Source organism: Quercus robur, chromosome 1 (assembly GCF_932294415.1).
Source record: "Quercus robur chromosome 1, dhQueRobu3.1, whole genome shotgun sequence".
Taxonomy (NCBI): domain Eukaryota; kingdom Viridiplantae; phylum Streptophyta; class Magnoliopsida; order Fagales; family Fagaceae; genus Quercus; species Quercus robur.
Window position 1 is genome coordinate 42,524,381 of NC_065534.1, and position 26,081 is coordinate 42,550,461.

A 26,081-nucleotide genomic window follows, 5' to 3' on the forward strand; every position below is an offset into this window, starting at 1 on the left:
CGCGAGATGGGGAGGCTGCATCCTCACAGGGAATTTTGTTGTCCTAGACTCTCCTATTTTGGATGAACTTTGTAATATCTTAGACTCTGATGCTTCTGGTCTGTATTTCTTAAGGCTTTCAACTAATACTTCACCTTTTATGGCTAGCTAATTAATGCAAATCATCCATTTTTACCAAAATATATATTTTATTTTTGACCAAAAATATTTTATTGTAAAATCAATATAGTAAAATGTGAAAATATTGTCCTAAAAATATTTTATTTTAAAATAAACGGTGCTAATTATTAAATAAATAAATAAAAAAACCGACTTGGGTAATGGACTCGTGGCCGGGCTCTCCTTATCCTTTCCTTGCCCGCAATCATAGAGTGACTGGCAGGTAGGCAGATAAGGGTTGAGTCAGGTGAAAGTCACGTGAATACCGGGTATATGCAGTCAAGTCTATCGCGGACTCGCAGTTACCGGTAAATGCCGGTGACAGGAAAGGTTTCATTTGAATAAGGTAACCGGTCAGATTTACAAAAAGAAAAAAGAAAAAATATCCCGCTTAATTCTCCCGCCTGCCGATACTGCCCAATTTGAGGGCCGGCTTAGCTGTCTTTTGGAATTGGAATTTGGAGGCTTTTTTTGTTTTTTTAAAGGATATTTGGGAGCCATTTGATTTCCCTTTCTTCTACGTCACCTATTTTGGCTTTATTTCTGGCCCCACACTCCTTTATTATTTTTAATCAAAAATTAAATAATAGGGCACTGATATTTTCTTTAATTTGGTAATGCTAAGGTGTATTGATGCTGTACAAGCTTGATACTGGTGCTCCAGCATTTAGATATGCAAACCGGGGCGGGCCTATCTCTGCCTTTTCCATTTCGGTCACTCATCGTGTGGAAAAAAGTGGCTTTTAAAAGGTGTGGTTGTCACCAAATTATTAACGCAATTGCAGCAACGTTGCAACTTGCAACAAATCTCGGTCTTCTACCAAAGAAAACAAATCTCGGTCGTTTAAATAAAGTGGGACCACTGTACATAAAGTTTTTATAATATTTTCCTACTAAATTTTAGGTGTTTTGTTTATTATTATTTATAATTTGGATGGACTATTAACAATATATTTTTAACCACTAGTAGTAATTTGTCGTATATAATAAGTTGTTATGGGAGTGTCGTGGAACTAATATTTTTCTTAAAAAGTGAGTTCTAGTTAGCTTAATTGGTAAAATTTCTGATAGTTGAATAAGAGATTATGGATTTAATTTCCACATATACCAAAAACCGATTGGTATCTTGGTTTGAGAATAAAAAGCTATTATCAGGAACGAACGCCATAGATTGAAACTATTTCTAAAAAAAAATCTTAAAAGAATCATAAAAGAGGAAATCGTGAGTTTCATTAACTAAATTGGTAAAATATATTGCCTTGAATAGAAGATTTGAGATTTAATTCCCTCGTTATACCAAAAACTAATGGCAAATTAACTTAAGGACAAGGATTTACTGCATACGGATGTGCAAGATTTGCTGCATACAGGTGTGCAGGAGTTACTGCATACAGATTAAGTGGCAGCTAATTAGAGTGACACTTGTCCTAGGATCACGTGCTTTGCACATGACTAGTTTCGGAGTTAATGTATTTTTGTTAACATTCTACAGTTATAGTAACTCTCTCTCTCTCTCTCTCTCTCTCTCTCTCTCTGCGCATGTGAAACTCAAAATCCAAAATTACTATCTCTTCCTCTACCATTAGATCCAAAATCATAAAATTTCATTATAACCAAAGAAAATATAAATTAAAAAAAAAAAAACATTAATTTTAGTCTTGAGTATTTTCTTAGCATCCAAACGGTAGTAAAAATAGCCAAATCCCTACAAAACCCATATGATTTAGCACTTGATCTAAACCTAGATACCTAAAAAATTTGCATAGATCGGAGCCAAATCCCCTACTGTGCACAGATCAGAGCTAAAGCATGCATTTCTAGAGGATTCCTTATTGCATGTTGGATCTTCAGTGTTTTTCACGTTATTTGGATTTTTGCAATGATATAAGATAAACAAATCTCATTCCAAGATTAAAATCCTCTACGTGTGTACTTGAGTTTTTTGGCGGTGGTTCTTGGCGGTGAAGAGGTGGGTTGGGGGATAGGTTAGGAATGGCAAAGAGAGGTTTGTGGGATCGACAGCAAGAGTTTTTTGATGGGTTGAGGTTGTTGTGGTTTTTGGTAAGAGGAATGAAGGAGGAGGAAGAAAGAGAGAGATTCGGATGGTTTCAGAGAGAGAGAGAGAGAGAGAGATGTGTGCATGTTTGACATTTGGGACTTAACAAACAATTCATGTATGCAACAACTCCTACACACCTGTATGCAGTAAATCCTTACCCTTAACTTAATGATAAATAACGATCATTATAAAACGAATATCATAAATTTAAAACAATGTCATATCTATTAAAAAAAGTGCATAATTCTTTGACCTCTCTCCCATAGATTATATTGTATGAGGTCTTTTTTTACATAGTTACTGTACGGTTGATAGGTCCAAGAATATATGTTGGGCCTTGAGCCTTGTCTGACGACGCTTAGTGGTCCGAGGACAAATAAACAGTAATGAAGATGTGAAACTCAGAGCTCAGTGAGCGAGCTACGAACGGGAAGGTTGGGGAAGGTAGGCTAAGGAGGAGTATTTCCTCAGCTAAACTAACCGAGGGCAGAAAGTGTGTTCTGTCATCCAAAGCGACGTTCCAAGAAGTTCTGTTGATAAGGATATGCATTGTAAACGTAAAGGATAAATGGGGAGCTGGGAAATATCTAAAGGAAAACTGCTACCACCGCATTGAATGCTTTATAGCTAACTCTCTGGTTGCTTTAATATGGAAATGATACTTGAACAGTAGTTTCCAACCTTACAGCTACTCCCCAAAGACTTTAGGAAGGTGCTAATGTGACAATGATCAACATCAACAATCTGCTTTACACATGGATGACAGAGATGAAAGGAAAAGGATAGTATAAAATAGAAGGGAGACCCTAAGAGAAGGGGATCGAAGATCGGAAAATTAAGAGAGAAACACTATAGCTATAAGAACTGTATTTGTAATCCACTTCAAGACATATATACAAGAACTAATCTTCTCGGAATGTGCCAAAGATGATTTTTATTAGATAAAACCAGTCCACATTTACTTTTTTGTTACTTGGATCCACTGTAATTGTTATCCAACTCATTAGAACCTAGTTTTCCAACTCACTCTCTACAAATTCATTGTATTAGGCTTTTTGGGCCTAGATCCTTTTAACATTTGGGCTTAGGACTCAAATTGTGAACTTATAGTTACAATACAAGAATGGAGAGTTTAATGGTAGATGCTTCTATTAGAAACACTAAGAAGTGTTAGTTGAGCTATAAGGCTATTAGCATGCATGAGTTACTAATGCCATTAAAAGATGGTATAATACCATATAATAATGTTGTACCTCTCACATAAACAATAGTTTTCATCACAAACTTAATTAACTAGTTGGTATCTCTCTTCTTAAAATAAAAACTAGTCAGTATCTTAACTTAATATAATTTTTTAACCCTTTATTTATTTATTTAGTTTTAGATATGAAATTTGATAATTATGCTAGTTATTTTTTTAGAGAGTTTCAACATATGGTAGTTATTAATAGGTATTTATTATGATTATATTTGTATATGAAATTATATAGTATATTCTATTTTTTTTTTAAATAGTATAATATTTAAAGAAATAAAGTGTATCAAGATTCTAATGAAGGGTTTAAATGTAGAATAAAATTAAAATCAAAATTTGAAAAATATATAAAAATAATAACATGTAAAATTGCGATGTCTCAAAAGCTCATGTGACATGATATTATAATATCAACCAAAAGTTAAACAACTTCAACTTTATATAGATTATAGATATAGATTAGTGGGATCTTCTATTTTAAGCAATGAAGGTAAAAATCCTAATTAATGAAATTGTATAGCAATTTATTAGAAACTAGTTAATTATGTGTCTAGCACTAACAATATTTGTCAAGGGCCTTTTAGTTTAATTGACACTTCCCTATTCACAAAGTGCTTGGGAGTTTAGGAAAAAAAGGCTTGAGCTATAAAAGTAGCAACATATTGTAACTATCTCAACAAAAAAAAAAAAAAAATCAACCAAACCTAGCAGTATAGAGGTCATTTTGTTCCAATGAATAAAACAAAAGGCAAAGTCTTTCGTGTTGTTATGGGTGCAGTTTGGATAGCACGTCCACGTTCACGTTTTCAACTTTGCGTGTTTTCAGATTTTTTTTTTATTTTTTATTAAAGCCGGTTTTGTTGACTTTTCAACTGTGAACAGTGCACTTGTGCACTGTTCACGGATCCACAAACTCCACTTTTTATCAACTTTTTCATTAAAAATGGGTCCTACAGCACTATTCACACATTTAAAAATTATTTTGCTACAGTGTTTTCAGTTTTCAGTTTCAGCAAAATAAGTTCTATCCAAATAGACCCATGGTTTCTAGCTCAGTATCCTATTTGGTAGTCTTTTCAAATATATGAAAATTTCATTGTGATAAATGCCATTATTGTTTCCTTAAATTTTTAAAAAATGCTATCACCAAAAAGTCATGAAATTTGTAGGTTTTCATACAAAATTAACAATGTAATGTATGTAAAAAGGCCTTTAATTTCTATGATTAATTACTAACTAGTAGGTATCGAAAGGGTAACATATTTCTTTAGACCAGTTTCAACTTTTATAATAATATAAATAAAAGAGTTTAAGGGTTCGTTTGGTAGAGCATTTTAAACACATGTTTTTAGTTTTTAAACAACATTACACACATTTCCACACACTTTTTCACCCACACATATTTCAAAAAAATGCAAACAACATTACTCAAACTCTTCTACTAAACGGGTTTTAAACTTTTGGAACAAGTGGTAATTTATTTTGGTATTAAATGTGGTCATAAATTAAAATATTGTCCTTACTCTATTTTTTTTAGTTAAAATGTTGATTTTCACCTATTGGGTCCCACTCATTAGGGAGAAATTTAGGCCAACGCATGAGAAGAAGCGTTAAAATAATGGTTAAATTGTTGAATTTACCGTATGCGTGCTATTTGGGTGTACCGTGCTTGCACATGTTTAGTGGCTTTTGAGGCTTTGAACAAGAGTGTTTTTGATAAATTTGGTAGTATTTTATGGATTTGATCAAATGTTGGATGTGTTTATGTAGAGTGGATCTTGAGTATTTTAAGAAACTGAATTTCTTTGATGGCTTCATGGTGGTCGGTGACAACTTTGTGTGTGGTGGTTTGGTCGTGGAGGCTTGTGCTCGAGAGTATGGGTGACAAACAATTTCGGTGTTTGTGGAGATTAATTGTGATGTTTTGGTGATTTGAAATGAGTTGTTAATGCCTTTTTGGGACAGGGAGGATATACTGTGGATGAAATGGTTTCATGGTACATGAAATGGTGGTGAGGCACATGGTCTCAAAGGAGGCAATGGCAACCAGTTAAAGAAAACGACGATGTTGTGGTGCAGATAAAAGGAAGAAAAGTAAATGCATTAAGTAATTGTTAGAAATGGAGAAAGAAAGGGGGGGGGGGGGGGGGTGGGGGGAAGTGGCTAGTTATGAGACTAGAGATATGCAAGGAGCATAGGGAGTGAGAGATGCAGGTGAAAATGGCACTGTAGCACCTTTAGGCGAAATATATGGAAATCTACCACTGTTTCGGAAATAAATAGCAATTTACCACTTTTTTGATACTTGAGTTCATGAAACTCGAGTTCCATCAAAATTTTTTTGGCAATTTTGAAAGCTATTTTTTCAAATAACTCGAGTTCATGGAACTCGAGTACTAGTTCTCGATTTCTCCAAACTCGAGTACTGAAAAAGTGATAGATTTCTACATTTTTCTAAAACAGTGGTATATTCATATATATTTTCATGAACAGTGGTAGAAGGCCATTTTGACTAAGAGATGCATGATTAAAGTGTATTGTTTAGAATTTTTAGATCTCCATTTAAGTGCCAATACATCTTCGGTATGATGGCACCTTCCTAAATACCAAAGTGTCCAGGGAAGAGGAGGGCATGTGAATTGTGATTCAAGACTAGGGGCAAGGGTGGGGTAGAATTAGGGCACATTTTTTTTTTTTACAAGATAAATAGTACATATTTAAAATTTTATATTAAGAAAAAAAAAAAAAAAAAAAAAAAAAAAAAAAAAAAAAGCCTTCCAGGAATTCATAAAGAACTACGCAATTTAAAAATATTACAATTTGTTTAGAAAAATATCAAATGAAATTAATAATGGTTTGTTCGGTATTGGTTGCTTTAATATAACAATAAAACAATGATTCCAATTGGTTTTAACTAATACATAGCAAAAATCATATGAAAATATATATTATAATGATGATGCAAAAAAAGAAGAATGAGAAATTACATTTTACCATCTTAAACTATACCTCCAATTATACTTTGCACTCTAAACAGTTCAAATGCAAGTTTTGCACTCTAAACTATGATCCTTGTTATACTTTGCGCCCTGACATCAAGTTTGTTGTTAATTTGAATAAAAAAATATGGCACCATGTGAAAATACTTAATTATCCATCTTCTCAATTCTTTAAAAATAAAGATAAATACACTTTACCATCCTAAATTTTGAATTTCCATCTAAGTTAACAAAAAACTTAACATCGGGATGCAAAGTGTAACAATAGTCATAGTTTAGGATGTAAAACATACATTCAAAAAGTTTAGAGAGCAAAATATAATCGGGGGTATAATTTAGAGTAATAAAGTGTAATTTTCCCAAAAAATATGGTTGTTGAAAAGCTTACATAACAACGTACAATTATACATATGGCAGAAATGGCCAAATAGCATGTTTGGGCAAAATATTTAACAATTACCACCGTTTTGTAACTTAAGTTCATGAAACTTGAGTTTTACATATAACTAGAGTTCCAAAAAATTGAGTTCCTTAAAAATGTGTCAGGTGGCACTTGATGATCTGGAATTTTTTAATTAAAAATTTATGTAGAACTTGAGCTCTTTAAACCCCAGTTATTATCCAAAAAATAATAATAAACTTGCAAGCATTTTAGATGAGGTAAAGAGTTGGTTAACGTTCCTCCTATTAATTCCTTGATTCTGGTCTGGAATTCCAAAGAAGACAAAATCCTGAGAAAATTGATCTTTAACATGATAATAACCTAGTAAGAGTGTAAGACTATAACAACAAAATCTATGGAGAACTGAGGAGATTGTTTGCCATCTTAAAATGAAGTACATGGCTACATGCCTTGTTGAGCCAGTCCAGTAAATGGAAAAGTGAGAGAGAACTTAAAATGATTTGTTACATTTATTATTGGTGGTGGAATATTTGAAGGATATCAACTTTTCTTTTTCTCTCCTCTGTTTTTCTGAGCTTATATTTCTTCTAAAAAAAAAACTCGTAGCTTATATTTCGAAATATAAGAATAATTAGTAATACTTTTTTAATTAATAAAAACCATATGTAAATTAAAGAAGATATTTCAGTAATTTGATTTATAATGAATAAAAAAAAGGATAGCACAATAAAAAAACAAAATTTTTACTTCAAGTTAGACGATGAGTGCACATCGTGTAAGACTAGTTTTTTTTTTTTTTTTAATATAAATTTAGAAATCAAATATTATAATATATTATAAAATAATTTAAAATCAATATTAAACTCCTTTTAAATTTTTTGAAAATTTTGATAGTTGAGTTGTAATTGGAATATTATTGTTATTATTTAAAATATTTGGTGATAAAGCTTCACATAAATGTGAGATTATGTCAAATTGTAATAGTTACATTGAACCTAGAAATTGACTGTCAAATTCTCCTCAATTGGCTAACAACATATGGTGTTCTAGCACCAGAACTTTCTGTTTTGATTTTGGATTGCAGGATGCCGCTCGGCCAAAAATGGATCATCATTTCACGTCACATCTTTCGTGAAGCAAATGGTGTGGCAAATGAACTAGCAAAGAGGGAACGGGAGCACTAGTGCAATGTCAGAGAATATAAATGAATGTCCAAATTTTGTTTTTGTAAGATATGTGTGTGATATTTTGCAACTAGGCACTTGTCGCGAGTGTCCAATGGACAAACTTGTAACAGTGCTCCTTAGATAATAAATAAATCCTCTATTTTATCAACCAAAAAAGATAGTTACATTGAACTGCATAGCGCAATTGTGATGTATAAAATCCAACTTTTATTATTAAACAAAATTGCATAGTATATTTATAAAATAACATAGAATAAGCCATGAAAAATCTCTTAGAGCATTAGCATTGGGGATTGTAAAACCCTTAAATTGCAATTTTTTTTACCATAAAACCAACAAATGCAAGTATTACCCTATTTGCTAATTCTAATTTTTTTTTGCAACTTAGTTGTAATAAGATTGTACATTTAGAAGCTACTGTAGCAAGTTGTAAAATTATTTATATTATATTTTATTACTCTCTCTCTCTCTCTCTCTCTCGGCCTCTCTCTTTCTCTCCTTCCTCTCTCTTAGATTTGCATGGAGCCTGCGTCTGTGGTGGAGGCGTGGAGATCGTGGTGGAGCCGTGGTTGTGACTAGGTCACAATGATTTTGTTCTTGGGTCATGATGGTTGCTATGATGGTGGGTTTGCTGGACTTTGTTCTTGGTTGGGTTGGTGGTGGTTGTAGTAGTCCTCTCTCTCTCTCTCTCTCTCTCTCTCTCTCTATATATATATATATATATATATATATATATATATTTCATTGTGGTTGTTCTTGCTGTGGTTGTGGTGTTTGGTGGGTGTTTGGTCCATCTGGGTATGGGGAAGTGGGTTTTGGTGTTTGATTCAGGTTTTGGTCTCATGGTTATGTTTGATTCAGGTTTTGGCCCCGTGTGGTGGTGTGTTTTGGTCCTGGTGTGGTGGTGGGTTTTGTTGGTGGAGGTGGTGGTGGGTTTTATGGGTTTTGTTCACGGTGATAGGGGTGGGTTTTTTTTTTTTTTTTGGCGGTGGCGGTGGTGGTGGGTTTTGTGGGTTCTTTTTTGTTGTGGTGTGGTGGGTTATGTTTGGATTGGTGGCAATGGGTTATTTATGGGTGATTTGGTGGTTTGGCTTGGTGTCAGTGGGTTTTGTTTGGATTGGTGGTGGTAGCAGTGGGTTGTGTGGATAATTTGGTGGGTTGTGGGTTTTATGTGTGGTGGTGATGTGTGGTTGAAAGAAAGAGATATTGAGGAAAAGATAAACAGAGAGAGAGAGAGAGAGAGAGAGAGAGAGAGAGAGAGAGAGAGAGAGAGAGAGAGAGAGAGAGAGAGAGAGAGAGAGAGAGAGAGAGAGAGGATTATATTATTTTATTGGGTAGTATATATTATTTTAATGAGTTATATGGTAAAATAGAAACTGGGATAATGGGTGTATTGTAAATATGGATGATATTTTATATAAAATAGGTTTTTAGATGGTAAAATAAGATATTATTTGTAAGTCTGAATGCAAATGATCTTAATTTTCTAGAAACTCGTGGCATTTTGACTAAATAAAAAGTACATCATCCTCTATTTTTTTTTTGGTTGGAGTTGGTAGGGCTATTAGCAATTTCAAAATTTTAATTCAAAAAAGAAACCATGCAATTTTTTAAAAAGAAATTGGCAATAGCATTGAAAATTCAAAAAAAAAAAAAAAAAACCCCGAAATTTGGTAATTACATTGTCGATTTTTTTTTTTTTTAACGAAAATGACAAAACTAAATTCCTAATGTCTAAAAACTATGTTCACTATTATATATTTCTTTCATATTATTTGAAAAGAGGTAAAAAGTCAAAAAGTTCGTTAAATTGTACTAATATTTTACCAAAAATCCCATAGTATTTGATAATGTAAAAATGATTAAATTAATTTTGAAATGCATCCATCTATCACTAACATAATTTTTAGGATAAATTACAAAGTACACCCCTGAAACTTAAGGTTGCTTGGATTTTACACCTTGAAGTTTGAGAAATTTGATTTTACATACTAAAGTTTGGTTCTGTTAGCAAAACCCCACCCTCTGTTAGTTTAGACTGTTAAGTGACATGTTAGTGTGCTGATGCGTTTATTTTTTGCCAAATCTGCCCTAAAAAGACATTGTTTCACTTAAAACAAAAAGAAGAGTTGTCAGAGTTGTTTCACCCAAACTGGAACATAAAACACTAATGCCAATACAACACCATGGCTCTGATCTCTCTTTCTCTCTCAATTTATCTATACTATAAGTTGATGATGATGAACATTTATTAATCTTTCTTTCTCTAAAAGAATTGGAATTTGATGGGGTTTTGTATGTGTGTGTTTTGCTAGCCAAAGCTTTGGTGATCGGATTGGAAGAGAAAAGACGGTGTCGTGTGAATAGAGATTGATCAGAGGGGCACACATTACCTTGGGAATGATTGAATTAGGTGTAACATCAACGTGGCGTGGCTATGCTTATGCTTATGATAAACAAAGCGGAGCTTTGTCAATTGCAATTTGTTTTAATTCTCTTTTCTATCTCTTTTCTTTCTTTTGGTTTGGGTCTTCGGGTTAAAAGGAAAATAAAAATAGAGGAAAAATCTCACTGTCTTCTTTTGCAAATTTCTTTGAACTTTACGACAACACTAGATGGATTTTGATCTAGGTTCATGGCTTTGCATTGCTATCAAGTTCATAAGGTTCATGGGATTTTGATTTGGGAATAGGTTGAGTTGATGAAATAGTGTCATATTGGCACCAATGTTTTGTGTTTTCAATTTGGGTGAAATGACTCTGTGCTAGCTATTCTTTTTGTTTTAAGTGAAACAGTGTCGTTTTAATTTTGATTTTGGCAAAAAATAAACACTTCAACACACTAATGTGTCACCTAACGGTTTAAATTAACAGGGGGTGGAGTTTTGCTAATGGAACCAAACTTTAGGGTGTAAAATTCAATTTCTCAAATTTCAGGGTGTATAATCAAAGCAACCTCAAACTTTAGGAGAGTACTTTGTAATTTACCCTAATTTTTATTAACCATACTTTTTAAATTTGTTTATATATATATATATATATATATATATATTTTTTTTTTTTGAGAAAACAACTCAGCATGTATAGAATTAAATAACTGATAAATCAGCAAAAACAACAGGTTCTAAGTTTGGTGAAACATACTCTATCTAGACTCGCAACGTAAAAGAAAGTCTCATTTTCTAGGCTAAAGAATGTGCAACAACATTATCTTGTCTTGCAATATGAGAGAAAGAGAAACTCTGAAAGGAGCTAACAAAAAATAATGTGTTCTTAACAAGATGACCAAAAGAAGAGAAAGAAAAATATCTTATTTGGAGGGCTTTAACACCTAACTTCGAATCATCTTTGAAATGAGATTGATGGAGACCAATCTCTTGAATGAATCTGACCGCTCTTCTTGCTGCTAGCATCACTAGAATTGCCATTGAAGAAGGTTTGTGAATTTGTTTCTATATTATTATCTTTTAAAACAAAAAATGATTAAATCTTAGTTAAGATCAATTTATGTTGTTTCTTGAAAAGAGAATTGATTATGGGTCCGTTTGGATTGAACTTATTGTTGCTGAAAATTGAAAACTGAAAACACTGTAGCAAAATAATTTTTAAATGTGTGAATAATGCTGTGGGACCCATTTTTAATATTTTTTAATGTATAAACAGTGCTGCTACAGTGATGAACAGTGACGGAACAGTATGTGAACAGTAACATTTCTCTCCCTTAAACGCGTGAAAGCAAAAAAAAAATAAAAAAAAAAGAAGGAAAACGTGACGCGGGATTCAGCGGAAACGCTGAATCCAAACCCACACTATGTTACATAAAATATAAGTGCTACATCATCCATAAAAAGAGAGGTTAACAAAATTTAAATATAAAAGAATAATAGTAAATTTGCACATATAAAATATTGATTAGAAAACTTTAAAATTTTTTTTTTCTTAGACAACCAATTGTAATTCTCTTTTATTTCAGGTTTATTAAAGAAAAAAAATCATAGGTATTTTTTTTTAGGCTTTTGAACATTTGTGAATTTTTGGTGTGTAGAACAGTAGAAGACGGCTGGCAAAAAGAAAGAGCGAGTCTTATTCCCTAATCACAACGGCAATTACGGGCCTCTCTCTCTCTCTCTCCTCTCCATGTATAAAAAATCCAATATGTCTGATAAAAAAAAAAAAAAATAAATCCAATATGTTATTTGTTTTTTTTTTCAAAAGATAAAACTTTTGGTCTAGTTTAATTCATCATGTGAATGTGTCGGACAATTCTAACTTGAAAGAAAGAAAATAGTAAATAACAAACTCATTGAGGACATTTTCGTAAACTAGTACAGAACTCCACACGGAATAATTATCTCCCGCAATTTCCTACGTCTTTCTTCCATGGACCCAATCGTAGCCGTCCATCTCTAATCTCGAAACCCTAGTAATAAGTTCCTTCTCTCTCCACAAATTTCCCATTCAAACAGACCTCTCCACCAGTATAATAAGAGAGAGAAGAGGGTGCAAAGTCTTTTGATTGTGTTTTGGGCCATGGAGAGGATGGTGGTGGTGGGAGAAACGACGTCGTCGTCGTCGTCATCATCGTCTTATGTGAGCTGGGAGGAGGTGTACGTGTCGAGCGATAAAGGGAGGAGAGAGGTGCACTATTATCTTAAGAGAAGAGATGAGGAGTCTGATCTGGCGGTGATTGGAAAAGAGAAGAGTTTAAGGCATATGTCTTATCACTACGCTTTCAGTTTTGCAAATGGGCTTATTAACACTAACAACAGGCTCAAGTCCCGCAGAGAAGTCATTGATTGGCTCAACTCTGTCGTTTCAGGTACATATTTATTTTTAATTTATCTCTGTTCTGTTCAATTTGTTTTGTGTGGCGAAGGGTTTTTGGATTTGATAGATCTGACGGTTTTTCTGATTTGTTAAGCTTTTTTTTTTTTTTGGCTGGCAAAGATCCAATTAGTAGTCACGGCCTTTTCATCCGTAGCAATTTCTTTCTCTCTTTTTTTTTTTTTAAATTTTATTTTTGGGGAGAGCTTCATGGTTCTGTTTTGGCTTCTGTTCTCTTTGTTCTATACAAAAACACACCTGAAATTTCACGGGAGGTGTGGAAATTTTATTGAGCAGAAAAATGACAAACTTTTGCGGTTTTTGCTTCTGTTCTCTCTTTTTTTTTGTGTTGATTTTTCAATTCGGAGGCTCTCATGGGGAAAAAACGCAGGAGATAATATCAGCTTTTTACGGTTTTTCTTGGTCCTTTTTCTCTTGCTCTTTTCTTGTTGATTTCTTTTATCGATTCAGAGGCTTTTCCCTAATCTAGGGGGGGGGGGGGAAATTAAGATCTGTAAAGGTGTGGAAATTCCTTGGGTTTTGCGTGTTTGAACGGAGACTATCAAATTTATACGGTTCTCTTCTATGCCTCCCTGTTCTCTTGCCCTATTTTCATTGATTTTTTTTTTTTGAATAATATGGTAAAAAAAAGCCCATTTGAAATTTCAAAAAGATCGGTGAGATGTGGAAAATTTCCTGGGTTCTGCCTGTTTAAACGGAAAAAAAAAAATTGTGCTCCCATATTCTGTTGCCCTTATTGATATATCGATTCAGAGTCTCGCTGTGAGAGAGGAGAAATTTCTTGCTTTTTGTTCCCCTTTTTGACATGCCGTTTTCTCTTTGATTTTTCAAATAAAAACTCTTCACTGATACAGGAAAAGAAAACATGTGAAATTTCAAAAAGAGCTGTGAGATGTGGACCTTTTTCCTGGGTTCTGCTTGAGTGGAAAATATCCTAATTTGTACAGTTTGTGCTTTTGTTCTCCCTGTTGACATGCCCTTTTCTCTTTAATTTTTCTAAATAAAAAATCTTCACTAATACAGGAAGAAAAAAGACCTATGAGATATGGAAAATTTTTTGGGTTGTGTTTGTTTAGATGGAAGATACCAAACTTGTAGGGTTTTTGCTTCTGTTGCAACCTTACCCTTTTCTCCTTAAAAAAAAAAAAAAAAAAAAGCCTAGGCGAATTTTCCTGGATATATGTATGTATGTATGTATTCCCATTTTGGTTGGTGGCAAAGCCTGTTGTATGCAGTTGATTCCTATTCGACCTCTGCCTGTGTTCATGTTATTACGAGCTAATCCTCTGGTGTTCATGTTATTAAGAACTTGACTATGATCAGGGCTGCAGGAAATCTAAGTCAATTTTTAAAGAGATGGTTGAGAGACCCGGAATCCTAAAGCCCTGGAAATTTCTAGGTCAAGATCCTTCATCGTCAATGATTTCTTCACTTTCCTATGTGCGTCAGTTTCCTCAGATTTTCTGGTCTTACTAGAACTAAAGCCCTCCTCCCCCTTGCTCTTTACGTTTTTTGTTTGCCCTCGTCTTGCATATGCTTGATTGACATTAAAGTTGTTATATTGGTGAATCTATAGTTAGGCTACTTTACATGTTTAGTTTTAACTGTAATTACTCTTATATAAATTTGTCAGATTCACCGCCTCAATATCGAGAATTGTCCCATCCGTCCAGTGCCTTTTTGGATGGTAAAGATGTTTGCGAGATGGATATTGAAACCTTGAAGGTTTGTGACATTTTTCCAGTCTATTTGAGATTTGATTTGATTTATAAATATTATTGTCATTCACAATTTCCCTTTTGTCTTGTATTTTTTAAATTCCAGGATACTCAGTTAAAGAAGCTTGGCCACTATACAAGAGAATTTTTATGGCTTGGTTCTCCTTGGACTTGCAGGAAAAAACGAAGGCATTATCAGTCTTTTCGCAGGAATGGTGTTAAAATCTCTGTGAGTGTTCTTTTTCCCCTCTTTTGTTTTGTTGTGTATTCTTTTTTCTAAATCTTTATTTTATCTGTTTGCTACAGCTTAAAATTTTGTAACTTATTTGGAAGTGGCGCTTTAAATGTTGTACTTAATAAGCAAATAAGCCACATATGAAGTTCGGCCAAACACACATGTAGGCCTTTTTTAGGATGTTTTCTTCTGTTGTAACTTCTCTGTCATTTTACTCATCCCTTGCTCTCCTCTTTTCTGTCAAAATTTTAGGTTCAGGACTTTGTATTTGTTTTAGCGGAGGAGGATAAACGTCTTGTAGCTTACTTAGAAGACATGTATGAGGACTCTAGAGGCAACAAGATGGTTGTGGTGCGATGGTATCATAAAATTGATGAGGTTGGTATTGTTTTGCCTCACAATTTTAATGACAGAGAGATTTTCTTTTCTCTTTGTCTTCAAGATCTCAGTATTGAATGTATAGATGGATTGGCTGCCGTCCTCAGTCCCCAGCATTTTGACAAATTTCTTAAGGAGGCGATGCATACTCAGCTGGAGCCATTTATCTGCTACCAGCAGTTTGATAACGATGATGTCAAGCCCTTTGACATAACACAAGTTGAAGGTTATTGGAAACAGGAAATACTCCGATATATGTACGCCCACTCTTTGTTGAAGGGTCATGGGAACTCTCAGCATTTTGATGGCCTCAAAGTGGAAGAAAATATTAATGATGCTGTTGGCATCAGACCTAAAAAGAGGCTTCACTGGTCAAAAGATGATGATATGCACTTGCAATGGACTAACAGAGTAGAGCCAGCAGGTGCAACATCTTTGGATGTGCAAAATATTTGCAACAGTGGTATTGATAAAAAGTTTGGAGTTGAAATCTGCAGTGTAAAAGGAGGAAGTTCTTCTGCCTTGTTATCCACAAAAGAAGCAAAGCAGAATCCTCTGCAGCATTTGACTGTAGGTTCTCAGGTTGAAGTCCTCTCTCAAGACAGTGGCATTAGGGGGTGTTGGTTTAGAGCTTTGATCATCAAGAAATATAAAGATAAGGTGAAGGTGCAGTATCAAGATATTCAAGATGCTGCTGATGAATCCAATAAACTTGAGGTATACCATGGTTATCACCGTTATGTAATTTCCTATTCTTTTACTTTCCTATACATTAAAATTTGTGGCAGTGTTCTCTCACATTCCTCAATCTTTCTGAGTAATTTTTATTTGATGTTGTAGGAATGGATTTTAGCATCCAGGGTTGCAGCTCCCGACCATTTAGGCCTCCGAATTTCTGGGAGGACAACTGTTCGACCATCCCATCAGTCTAATAAATGCAAAGTTTCACGGGTTGTTGAGCTTGGTGCTGTTGTAGATGTGTGGTGGCATGATGGGTGGTGGGAAGGCATTGTGGTTCGGAAGGAATCTGAAGATAAGTTGCATATTTATTTTCCAGGTATGAACATAGTTTCCTTCATTGCAGGGCATTGTAGTTCTTAGGTTGTGTGGTCAAATTTTTCATGTTTTTCCCTTCTCTGTCTGTGCAGGAGAAAAGCATGAATCAATATTCTGCTATGGTGACTTAAGACATTCTCAAGAGTGGTTGGGAGGCGTGTGGACGCATTTTAAGGACAGGCCAGACCTTGTTAGCTCCATATTATCTTGCTCAGAAAGAAAGCCAGTTGCAGAGAAATCTTCTGAAGGCAAATCAGCCCAAGCAACCATTTGTGGTAGTAGACTGTCCAGGCAAGATGAAACTGAGTCTAATGATTCTCGCTTGGACTCTGAATATGATAAGGTAAAATCGGTGGGGGTAGTTCCAGATCTTTCAAAGGATTTATGTGCTCAGTTAAGGTGGAAGTCATCACGGAAGAGAAGACGGGGTGGTGGATTCTCTGGCCAGAAGCTGCGCAGCAGTGATAATGATAGTAAAAGTACCTCTGATGAGAGGTTTTTGATTCCTTTGTCGATGAAGGTGGTTGATCACGAGAACTGCAAGTACATTGGGGATTCTCTTTTCAGTACTTCTGTTGTATCCCCTCTAACAAGCTTGGTTATGTCTAGGTGACTTCTCTTTTATTGGAATAGGTTAAGCTTCCCACTATTTTTTAATTTCCTCCTTCACAAAGTATATATATATGCCCTGTTGTGCAGCATCTATTCGATGCTTAATCCTTCGTTGTTCACTTGGCAATGTTGTCCTGGGAAGTTTTATTTAAGTCATAGGGTCCAAGTCGTCCCCTCTTAGTTTTCTGTATTTATATGTAACAGTAGCCTGAAGCCCTGCAAATTTCAGGCAGAAATTTTGGGTGCAGTAGAATAACCCGGTAGAGCTCTAACTTCTTTGGGCCATATTTTGTTTCCTTTCTTGGTGGGTAGGTCGGTGTAGGTGGGCTTCTACTCCATGTAATTTGTATAAAATTTCTAATAAATTTTTACTCTTCTTTTTGAATCGTGTTGAAATTGTCAGTTCTGTAAATTGTATTGAAGTTTCATTTCTATTCTAATGTGTTGCATGTGATTTGTGTTTAGAAATCTTTCATTTTTCGTTTACTCTTTAGAGTGACTTTTTTTTTTGGGTGGAGAGGAGTTGTTGCTTTTAGGTTCTAGAAGCAAATGCCAACTAATGTTTCTGTGATCTTATCGTACAATCCATAGTCTGATTCTGTCTTGATGTGCTTGTATTAATAAAATAAAATGAGTGGAATGCCTAGCCTAATCATAATAAATCTCTTGAAAGTCAACAAAGAAGAAACTTCGTTGCACTTGGTAAATACAAATTCTTTGCCGCGGGACCGTTATTATTAAATATGATGAGTGGGATAACATATCTATAAACCTAGCCTAATCATAATAAATCTCTTGAAAGTCAACAAAGAAGAAACTTCGTTGCACTTGGTAAATACAAATTCTTTGCCGCGGGACCGTTATTATTAAATATGATGAGTGGGATAACATATCTATAAATTCTAACGGTATGTTTGGATAAAACTTATTTTACTGAAAACACTGTAGCAAAATAATTTTTAAATGTGTAAATAGTATCGTGGGATCTATTTTTAATATTTTTTAATGAATAAAGTAGTTGTGGGTCCCATAAACAGTACTGTTACAGTACCATTTGTCTCCCTTCTCTGCAAAACGCGTGAAATGTAAAAAATAAAAAAAATAAAAAAAAAAGTGTGAAAACACAGAAAACAACCCAATCACACACTAAATTAGAATCTTTACCGTCTTCAAATTTGAAACTTGTTTAGAAATTTTAAGATAGATGCGACACGTTTCTGTCCAAGTCCAACGTCATGGAATGATATTTCTGCCCGCCTCCTTTGTTGAACTAGATCGACCATTTTGACTGCGAATTCTCTAGATGGGCCAAACTTCTCTAGCTTCAGCATTAAAGTTTCTGTTCGGGGCTGGTGATGTATGCAGTAACGGCTAGCTGCTTAGTAATTGAATACTATTTTTACCAAATTTTCCGGAACTTGCTAAGATGACGACAAACATTGATAAAAGAGAGAGACTGAGAGAGATTCTTCATGTGTGTGTATATATATATATATACATATTTTTTCTTAATGTAAATTTTGACAAATTTATTGTTATATTACATTTTCTTATACTCTTCATATTTGGAAAATCTCAAGACATTTCAAGATCAACAACTATAATGTAAAATGTACAAATTTCTAATTTTTGTTTTTTAAAATTATGCATAAAAAATAGGTTTATGATTCGAATTATAAATATATGATTTTTAAAAAACATAAAAAATATGTAGTCCGACAATAAGATTTTTAAAATATTAATTTAGTAAAAAATTATTTATGAGTGTATAAATTTTTTTTTTTTGAGAATCTATTAGTGCATACTTTTTTTTTTTGGGTTAAAGTGCATAATTTACTTACGTGTAATATGATTGCGACCATATATGTAAAAATTATTATATATTAAGTTCTGAAAAGGTGATAAAAAATTGTGCGCTCACACCTAAAGCTACTGGGGTTGAAGCTGGACCAAAGCGCTGTTGGGCCGTATGCTTGACTTTGATTACAGTAGAGTCTAAATGCAAGCAAGGATCCAATGGGTATCTTGAAATTCTCGAGACAATTAACTATTAAAGTAGCTCAATATTTTCATTTGTTTACGGCCTGAGGTTTGACGATTCTTACTAAACCTGGAGAAAGAAGGTTTGAGCTGCAAATCTTCTGAAAGTTCAGCTCCAGCCCACCAAAGTAGTTGAAAATTCCAAATTTTTGGCTTTGTACAACTTGCTATCTCGTTCTCTTACATGATTTGATTAATTGAAATAAAAAGTTGGCTAAGAAAGATTTTGGTGTAATAAGCAACATCCTTAAGGTCCTCAACGGAATAATTCTAGAGGAGAAAATTACGTTACACTAGTGGGTCCCGGTGAAGTGAATGAAGCATCTTTGTCAACTAGGCATAAACACCTTTTTCACTTTACCATGCTGTTTTGTCAAGTTCCTCTCTCCATTTCCTCGTTTCTCAACAACAGCTGATGGCTTAAGCATCTCTACCAGATGGGATTGCTCTATCAGTACAGCAAGAGTTGTTCCTAGATCTTTTTCATCCTTCCAGTTCCTCTTCAGTTAGGATTGAACCTGTTACCTTATTATTTTTTATGAATCCTCAGCTTTCTTTGAATGGTTACAAAACAAAGGTATGGCTCTTGTTAATAATCAGCCTAAGAAGGAGTCTCCAGGAATTGGAATAAGAAAGTCAAAGAGCTTATTACTTTCTGGAACCAGCCTCGCCTCTGTTGAGTCTTTATCCATGCCTCTGGTTTGTTTGTACTTGCACTTTTTATTTCATTTGTTAATACAAAATTTTACTAGTTAGTCATCTTATGCTTGGTATTTGTTCAGAGCAGGTCCAGGAAGTTGTTATTTCAGCAGATATTCGATGTTCCGAATGCCAAAAGAGAGTAGCTGACATGATGTCAAGAATGAATGGTAAGATTTTAATAAACTCTAGCTTTAATGGCACCTCCTCCCATTGCAAATTAGGTGGTGACTGGTGAGTAAGTTCTTGTTGTTTAAGACCCACTTAGTGCGTGTGTAATTTACCAATATAAAAAAAAAATTCAATAAGGTCTTGGATTGAGATATTTTGGTTCGTCGTGATTCTTTGAAGTGTCCTTGCTTGGATTCAACTATTGAAGGTTGGTTGTGTAGTAAAAAAGCTGAGGTAAAAGTTCATGATTAGACATGTTATTTTTAAGGAATAGTTTCTTTGGACTGGAAAGTAGCCCTGTACTTTTTTCTCCTAAATAGTTGGTGGTCCTAATTGGCTGTTTAATTGTCTCAAAAACTTTACTGGTGATTTCGCTTGAAGTAGAGGAGGAAACAAGAACTGTTCTACAAAAAAGTAAAAAATATCTATTACAGTTCAGTCATTTGTCATTCTTGGAAGTGTGCTTCCAGGGTCCAGGCACACCCTCACAGGTATCATGCTTGCTGTTCTCAAATTGCTAAAGCAGATATTTGCCAAAATATAAAAAATGAACTGGAAATAATTTTATATGATTTGAATTCCTGGTTGATGCATGGTTTAGACTCTTTTTCTTTCTTACATTTATGTCCAAGATATGCTGATGCAATGATTATGTGTTGTGACTGATTGGAAGTTCTGAATGCAGTAATGTGATATATAGTTACTCCATATTTTTCTCTTAGATACTTTGTTACTTGTAACCTTTGATCAATTTCCCTTAGATGCATGATATTTCGAATGAAATCTGGAAAGGTACTACCCTGTTTATTGCAGCTAGTTACTGAGTCATGTACTCGTGCAAGTTAAAGTTGGATGAACTAAATGAAGTTTGATTTAGGGCACCGAAGATGGAATTTTGATAATGATATCGTCTTAAAAGTAGTATAGCAATCTTCTTTAATGTGATTATTCTTTGGCAGAGACAGAGTCAGTGGTGGTGAATTTATTGGAGAAGAAGGTGACACTAACATGTAGATATGCAAATGTTGGTAAAGCATCTTCACAGCAAGTTGCTGCTATATACAGGAATCCGTTTGGAAAAGTAGCCATGATCAAACGGATTTTCCGCTCTTCTCGACGTTGATTACATGACAGAATGGATCCAGCACGCCAAGAAAAATTTATGTTTCATATTAGTAATACTTGAGACTAGAAGGGTCATGTATATAAGTTCAATTTACATTGGTGATGAATAAATCAATTATGTGGCTTTTCTTATGGGGAATGGGTAAATGTATTGCTGAGTTTGCTTGCGTTTAGAGAGAGAGAGAGAGAGAGATGACTTAAATTTTGTGCAACATAAAACCTTCAGGAACAAGAAAGAGATGCTTCATTGTGTTGCATGAAGTAAACCATGACATAAAGAGTAAGTAATGCCTGGCCTTGTCATTGTTATATGAAGTAAACAAGGCTTTAACAAGAAGTTAGGGATAATAAGCTAATACTTCAATAGACAAAATCTTCTTTCAACAACTACCCAGAATCAGATTCCAAAATGAAGTAGAAAATTTTCCAAAAGACAATCCAAAAGTAGAAATATCAGTTAGTCCACGGTCTTCCATATTCTCAACTTCCATTGATTCCTCTCTCATATACTTTTCAAGTCATAAAATGAACCAAGCAGGGGTATCAAATCCTGCCAATTCCATCTTCATGTCAGGAAAGGCAAGTTCTTGAGCATCTTCATAAAGACATAACCTCCTTGTCTTTTTCTCTTCATTCTTATTCAATGCTAAGTCCTTGGATGCTTTCTAATTATTTTTCACTAATTGCAGTATTGTTGCATGGTAATGAGGATCAACGTTGACTGCAATTCTTGTTGCCGGAAATTAAGGAAAATCATTCTAAATTTGAGAGGTGAGTTTTTATTTAATGAAATGCAAGTCCTATATGTATACCACAGGTTCTAATGACCTCTCTTTCATTTCATATTGAAGCAATAGAGTCACATTTGATTGAGAAGCAGGAGTGCAGGGTAAGTGTGTGTGGGACATTTAGGCCATCGGACGTGGCAATAAAAATAAGAAAGAAGATGAACCGTAGAGTCCAAATTCTGGAAATTCAAGAGTTTGATGCCACCACCACCGAACAAATAGACCCCAATCCCACGGTTCAAGGCTAATTATCATGATGATGGGTGTTCGAAAAGTTTGTACTATGTTACCAATTCTCTTACCATGCCATTAACGTTGTAAGAAGTTTGGCAAGAAGGGCTTCATAGAACCAATTCCCTGTACGTATGAATGTAGAAAGTTCCAACTTCCTTGGGTAAGAATAGGGGGATTACTCTAGTCTTTAGATAATAAATTTATAATGTTAGATGTTAAATAGAGATATTCTAGCTGTACTTTGTAACACCACATTTAGAAATGTAACACGAACACATTGCACAGTAGCTACCAACTATGTCTGTTCTGCTGTTCTGTACGTGGTCACATATGTGATGCCTTTCGCCTTTGTATCTATCCCTTCGGGCACTAAATCTTTCTCACCTACTCCAATAAAAAATTCCAATTACAAACCAAAATATGGGTGAAAATGGCCCACTACCACTATTTAGCAAAAAAATTAGCAATCTACCACTGTTTTAGAAATATGTAGGGATCTACCACCTTTTTGAAACTCGAATTTACCGTGAAACTTGAGTTCTTTGAAAAAATATACTCTAAAAAATTTGGAAAATTTTCCATGGTACTTGAGTTCATTTTTCCATGGTACTCGAGTTCTATGAACTTAAATACCATGGAAAACTTGATTTCGCTAAACTTGAGTACCCAAAAAGTGGCAGTTCCCTACATATTTCCGAAATAGTGGTGGATTGCAACATAATTTGCAAAAAAGTACTATTGGCTATTTTTACCGCAAAATTTGTCCTATTATTGATTTGATCCAGGACACAACTCCCTACCTCGGGGCGAAAACAAATATTCTCACGTGACTATAATAGTGTACTAATTCGGAAAGATCCACATTAACCACAAAATAATTCCAATTCCTAATCAATCAAAATCCTCCCACCCTCAATTATTGAATTATTAAAAAAAATTATCAGTGTATTTCATGGTTAAGAGCATTTATATCCGCTATCTTTAAACTATTCTATTTTACTATCTTAAGAGTTACTTTGTTTATTATACCATACCATTTTATAACACACCCAACATCCCAACTCTTATTTTCCCATACAACATAATAAAATAATATAAAAAATAAAATAAAATAAAAATATATCTCACTTCTCTCTCTAATCTCTGTTTCTTTTACTCTCTCTTAACCACCCACCACCACCATCGCTGAGCTTCCTAGTCCCACCACCCACCATTGAAAGCACCACAAAGAGCTAACCTTTGGTTATCTTGACCAAGAAAGCAAAGAGTGAGAAACCAAGAACAGAAAGCATGCACTTGATAACCTCACCACGATCCACCATGACCCACCATGATCCACAGTAACCCAACAATCAACTACAACTCAACAAACCCAACCCTAGCAAAACCCATTGCTCATTCAAACTCAAACCCACGACAACCCATCGATTAACAACCCATAACCACCGATCAACACATCAACAACCCATAACCACTAATCCCAAAACCCATTAAACTCGAAACCCAGCTAAACCCATGAACAACCTCTAACCAAACCCATCAACCACCAATCAACCCATCAACAACCTATAACAACCAGAAACAAAAACCCATTAAAAGCAAAGCAAAAAATGACCCACATTGCCAAGACCACGCCGTCGAAACCACTAGAACCATGCCAAACCCACGACCCACACCTGGAAAAAAAGACCACCGTGAGAGAGATGTGAGACCGAGAAGCCATGTTCTATCGAGAGAGAGAGAGAGAGATGCAAATATTTGTAGGTAAGAATAAAAAAAATATTGTTCGGTTTTAGAATGTTGCTATAGTACCATCATAAATTTATGATGGTACTGTAGCACAATTGCAATTTTTTTTTTTTTTTTTTTTTAGAATTAGAAGATTGGGTAATGGCCTTTTTGTGCTTTGATGGTAAAATATGACAAAATATGGCATATGGCATGCCGGGTATTGATGCTATTAGGTTTATGATGGTTTTGATATTGTCCTTTAACGTTTAAATTTTAGATATGTACATTTGACATTATATACCACTTTGATTTGAACCATTTTGTCAATACTTGTTGATGAGGAGATCTTTAAATGCCACACTAACTAAAAATGAAGTAATTTTAATAAGTAAAAACTACATCATTTTGTCTCATAAAATTAAAAATAAGTATTTTTTTTTATATTTAAAAACACTTTCTTCTTTTATCCCATTTTCCCGATAGTCTCTCTCTCTCTCTCTCTCTCTCTCTCTCTCTCTCTCTCTCTCTCTCATGAGTTTAAAGAGTCCATAAAGATGTTGGCCTAAATTAGGTTAGGAATGCTCCGGTGTTTCTTTAGCCTAAATTGCAGCATTGAATCAAATTGGATGCAGGCGTGTCCAATTACACCTATAAATTCATTGATTAATGACAACTTCCTTAAAATTAACAAAATATAAAAGACACACTCATCCCAATCTATGCAAGCACAAGTGCATGCTGTAAGAAATCTAAAGCAGGGGAAGAAAATAAAACATATCTCCAGCCATTGTTGTTCAAATGATTTATTGAGAAAAATCCAATGTGAAACAAAGAATTAAAAAAATATTCTTCTAGTCTATGATCTTCTCCTTAGAAACCGTTTTGATGGAAAACACAAGCTTTTTAAGGCTAGAATAGGGACTTCATTAATTTAATGTTGGTTCTCTATTTATACTCCTCCCACCAAAGAGTATACCTATTCACCAAACAACATCTATTTTACTGAACGATATGTGTTTGTTCACAAAAAGACTCCCAATAAGATGGATCTTTATCTATCACTCTTATTATCAAATATATAATAAATTCAGATAAATAATAATTAAATAATTAAAATAAAATGTATTTGGGCAGCATTAACTCTCCTAATGGAGATCATTTTACATTCTCCCACTTGGCCCACACGACATTTTAAGAACTTAATGAGTGATAGTCACTATAATTGGCCATAATTCGACCTATACCTTTTGTTGGTGCCTCTGTGACTTGCTTATAAAATGGATTAAAATAGATTGTCCTCAATTAATTAATTTAATTACCTAAGTTGATTAATTATGTCAAATTACAAGCAAATCGTGGATGCACTAACAAATCACCAAATAAACTAAATGCAGCGGAAAATAAATTAACATGGTGATTTGTTGACAAATTTTGAAAACCTCTTACAAGGCAAAAAACCCACCAGGTGAATTTAAGACCACCACTTTCAAGAATCCACTAATCAATAATCAAACAGTTACAAGTATAAGGAATCTTACCACTACCCTGGCCTGTCCTAAAATACAAACCTACAGTTGAATCTTTGCTTTAATTCCGAACTAAACTTGATCTTGTAGTAGACTTCTTTACTTTGCATAAATCTCCAATCTGTGACTAACTCCTTTGCACGAATCCTAGTACGTGACTAACTTCAGTAACTTGATTGATTGTTGTTGGCTGCAAAGTTCTTCACTTCATAAACGATGAAGATCAGGAAGCACTTAGTTACAAAACCCTAAGACGTACAAACGCAGTAGCTTCACATAGAGTATATGAGTTCTAGGTCTTTGTTTATGTACTTAATGACTTTTAAAATAGGCCTTATATATGACTAGGGTTGTAGAGAGATAAACTTTAATCATTCAAGTCATCATGGGCCGAATTTCAGATCTGAGAAATTTGAAATCGTAATTCTCGATAGATCGAGCTTGTGTTGAGCTTGTGTTGAGCTTCTTCATTAATCCTCGATAGCAGCTAGTGTTGAGCTTGTTGTAGACACCGCATTTTGTACCTTTTACGACTAGGGCCCCATTCCCCAATGATACTGAAATTCTAAAACCCAAGGTCGGTTTAGGGTCCAATCAAGTGTTAAATTGACTTGAGAGATGTTATAATGAAAAATATAACTTTTAATGAGGAAATAAGTCTATTTTTGGAAAAGTAAAACCAAAGAAACCTTTGGCATGCGCACGCAAGAATCAGCCTGCGCATGCAGCCAAGATCATGCGCATACAGGCACGATCTTGCGCACGCATGGCAGATTCCAAAAACATAAATAAGGCAAGTTTTCTGCATTAGTGCTGAGGTTTGGAACAAATACTACATCGTCTAGGAGTCATTCCAAACCCC

General features: G+C 34.4%; 2 protein-coding genes across 10 annotated transcripts; both read left to right on the forward strand.

The window, feature by feature from the left end:
- Positions 1 to 12,491: 12,491 nt before the first annotated feature.
- On the forward strand, positions 12,492 to 17,290 carry LOC126690093 (uncharacterized). Of its 4 annotated transcripts, none has more exons than XM_050385229.1 (7): positions 12,609 to 12,880; positions 14,230 to 14,305; positions 14,540 to 14,631; positions 14,731 to 14,853; positions 15,112 to 15,954; positions 16,078 to 16,294; positions 16,386 to 17,290. In XM_050385229.1, the coding sequence occupies exons 1-7, from the start codon at positions 12,806 to 12,808 to the stop codon at positions 16,904 to 16,906; spliced, it is 1,947 nt and encodes a 648-aa protein (XP_050241186.1). In that variant the 5' UTR covers positions 12,609 to 12,805; the 3' UTR covers positions 16,907 to 17,290. The 4 variants fall into 4 exon arrangements, with proteins under 4 accessions (XP_050241182.1, XP_050241186.1, XP_050241189.1 ...); XM_050385232.1 differs by having other exon boundaries at positions 12,732 to 12,880; positions 14,238 to 14,305; XM_050385225.1 differs by lacking the exon at positions 14,230 to 14,305 and having other exon boundaries at positions 12,492 to 12,880.
- Positions 17,291 to 18,846: 1,556 nt separating this feature from the next.
- On the forward strand, positions 18,847 to 22,249 carry LOC126690110 (uncharacterized). 6 transcript variants are annotated; one of them, XM_050385264.1, is made up of 5 exons: positions 18,847 to 19,644; positions 19,728 to 19,814; positions 20,781 to 21,519; positions 21,630 to 21,711; positions 21,792 to 22,249. In XM_050385264.1, exons 3-5 carry the CDS (start codon positions 21,466 to 21,468, stop codon positions 21,974 to 21,976), a joined length of 321 nt encoding a protein of 106 aa, XP_050241221.1. In that variant the 5' UTR covers positions 18,847 to 19,644; positions 19,728 to 19,814; positions 20,781 to 21,465; the 3' UTR covers positions 21,977 to 22,249. The 6 variants fall into 6 exon arrangements, with proteins under 6 accessions (XP_050241221.1, XP_050241217.1, XP_050241204.1 ...); XM_050385268.1 differs by having other exon boundaries at positions 19,482 to 19,620; XM_050385260.1 differs by lacking the exons at positions 21,630 to 21,711; positions 21,792 to 22,249 and having other exon boundaries at positions 19,004 to 19,620; positions 19,733 to 19,814; positions 20,781 to 21,072.
- The last annotated feature ends 3,832 nt before the right edge of the window (positions 22,250 to 26,081 follow it).

What these genes read in the sequence shown, in the direction of transcription:
- LOC126690093 (XM_050385225.1), top strand. Translation starts at nt 12,592, where the DNA reads ATGGAGAGGATGGTGGTGGTGGGAGAAACGACGTCGTCGTCGTCGTCA. An exon ending in GCTCAACTCTGTCGTTTCAG is followed by an intron (nt 12,881 to 14,539) that starts GTACATATTTAT and finishes TAAATTTGTCAG; the next exon opens with ATTCACCGCCTCAATATCGA. An exon ending in GGAATGGTGTTAAAATCTCT is followed by an intron (nt 14,854 to 15,111) that starts GTGAGTGTTCTT and finishes TCAAAATTTTAG; the next exon opens with GTTCAGGACTTTGTATTTGT.
- LOC126690110 (XM_050385243.1), top strand. Translation starts at nt 19,525, where the DNA reads ATGGCTCTTGTTAATAATCAGCCTAAGAAGGAGTCTCCAGGAATTGGA. An exon ending in AGTCTTTATCCATGCCTCTG is followed by an intron (nt 19,645 to 19,732) that starts GTTTGTTTGTAC and finishes TGTTCAGAGCAG; the next exon opens with GTCCAGGAAGTTGTTATTTC. An exon ending in CATGATGTCAAGAATGAATG is followed by an intron (nt 19,815 to 20,774) that starts GTAAGATTTTAA and finishes ATTCTTTGGCAG; the next exon opens with AGACAGAGTCAGTGGTGGTG.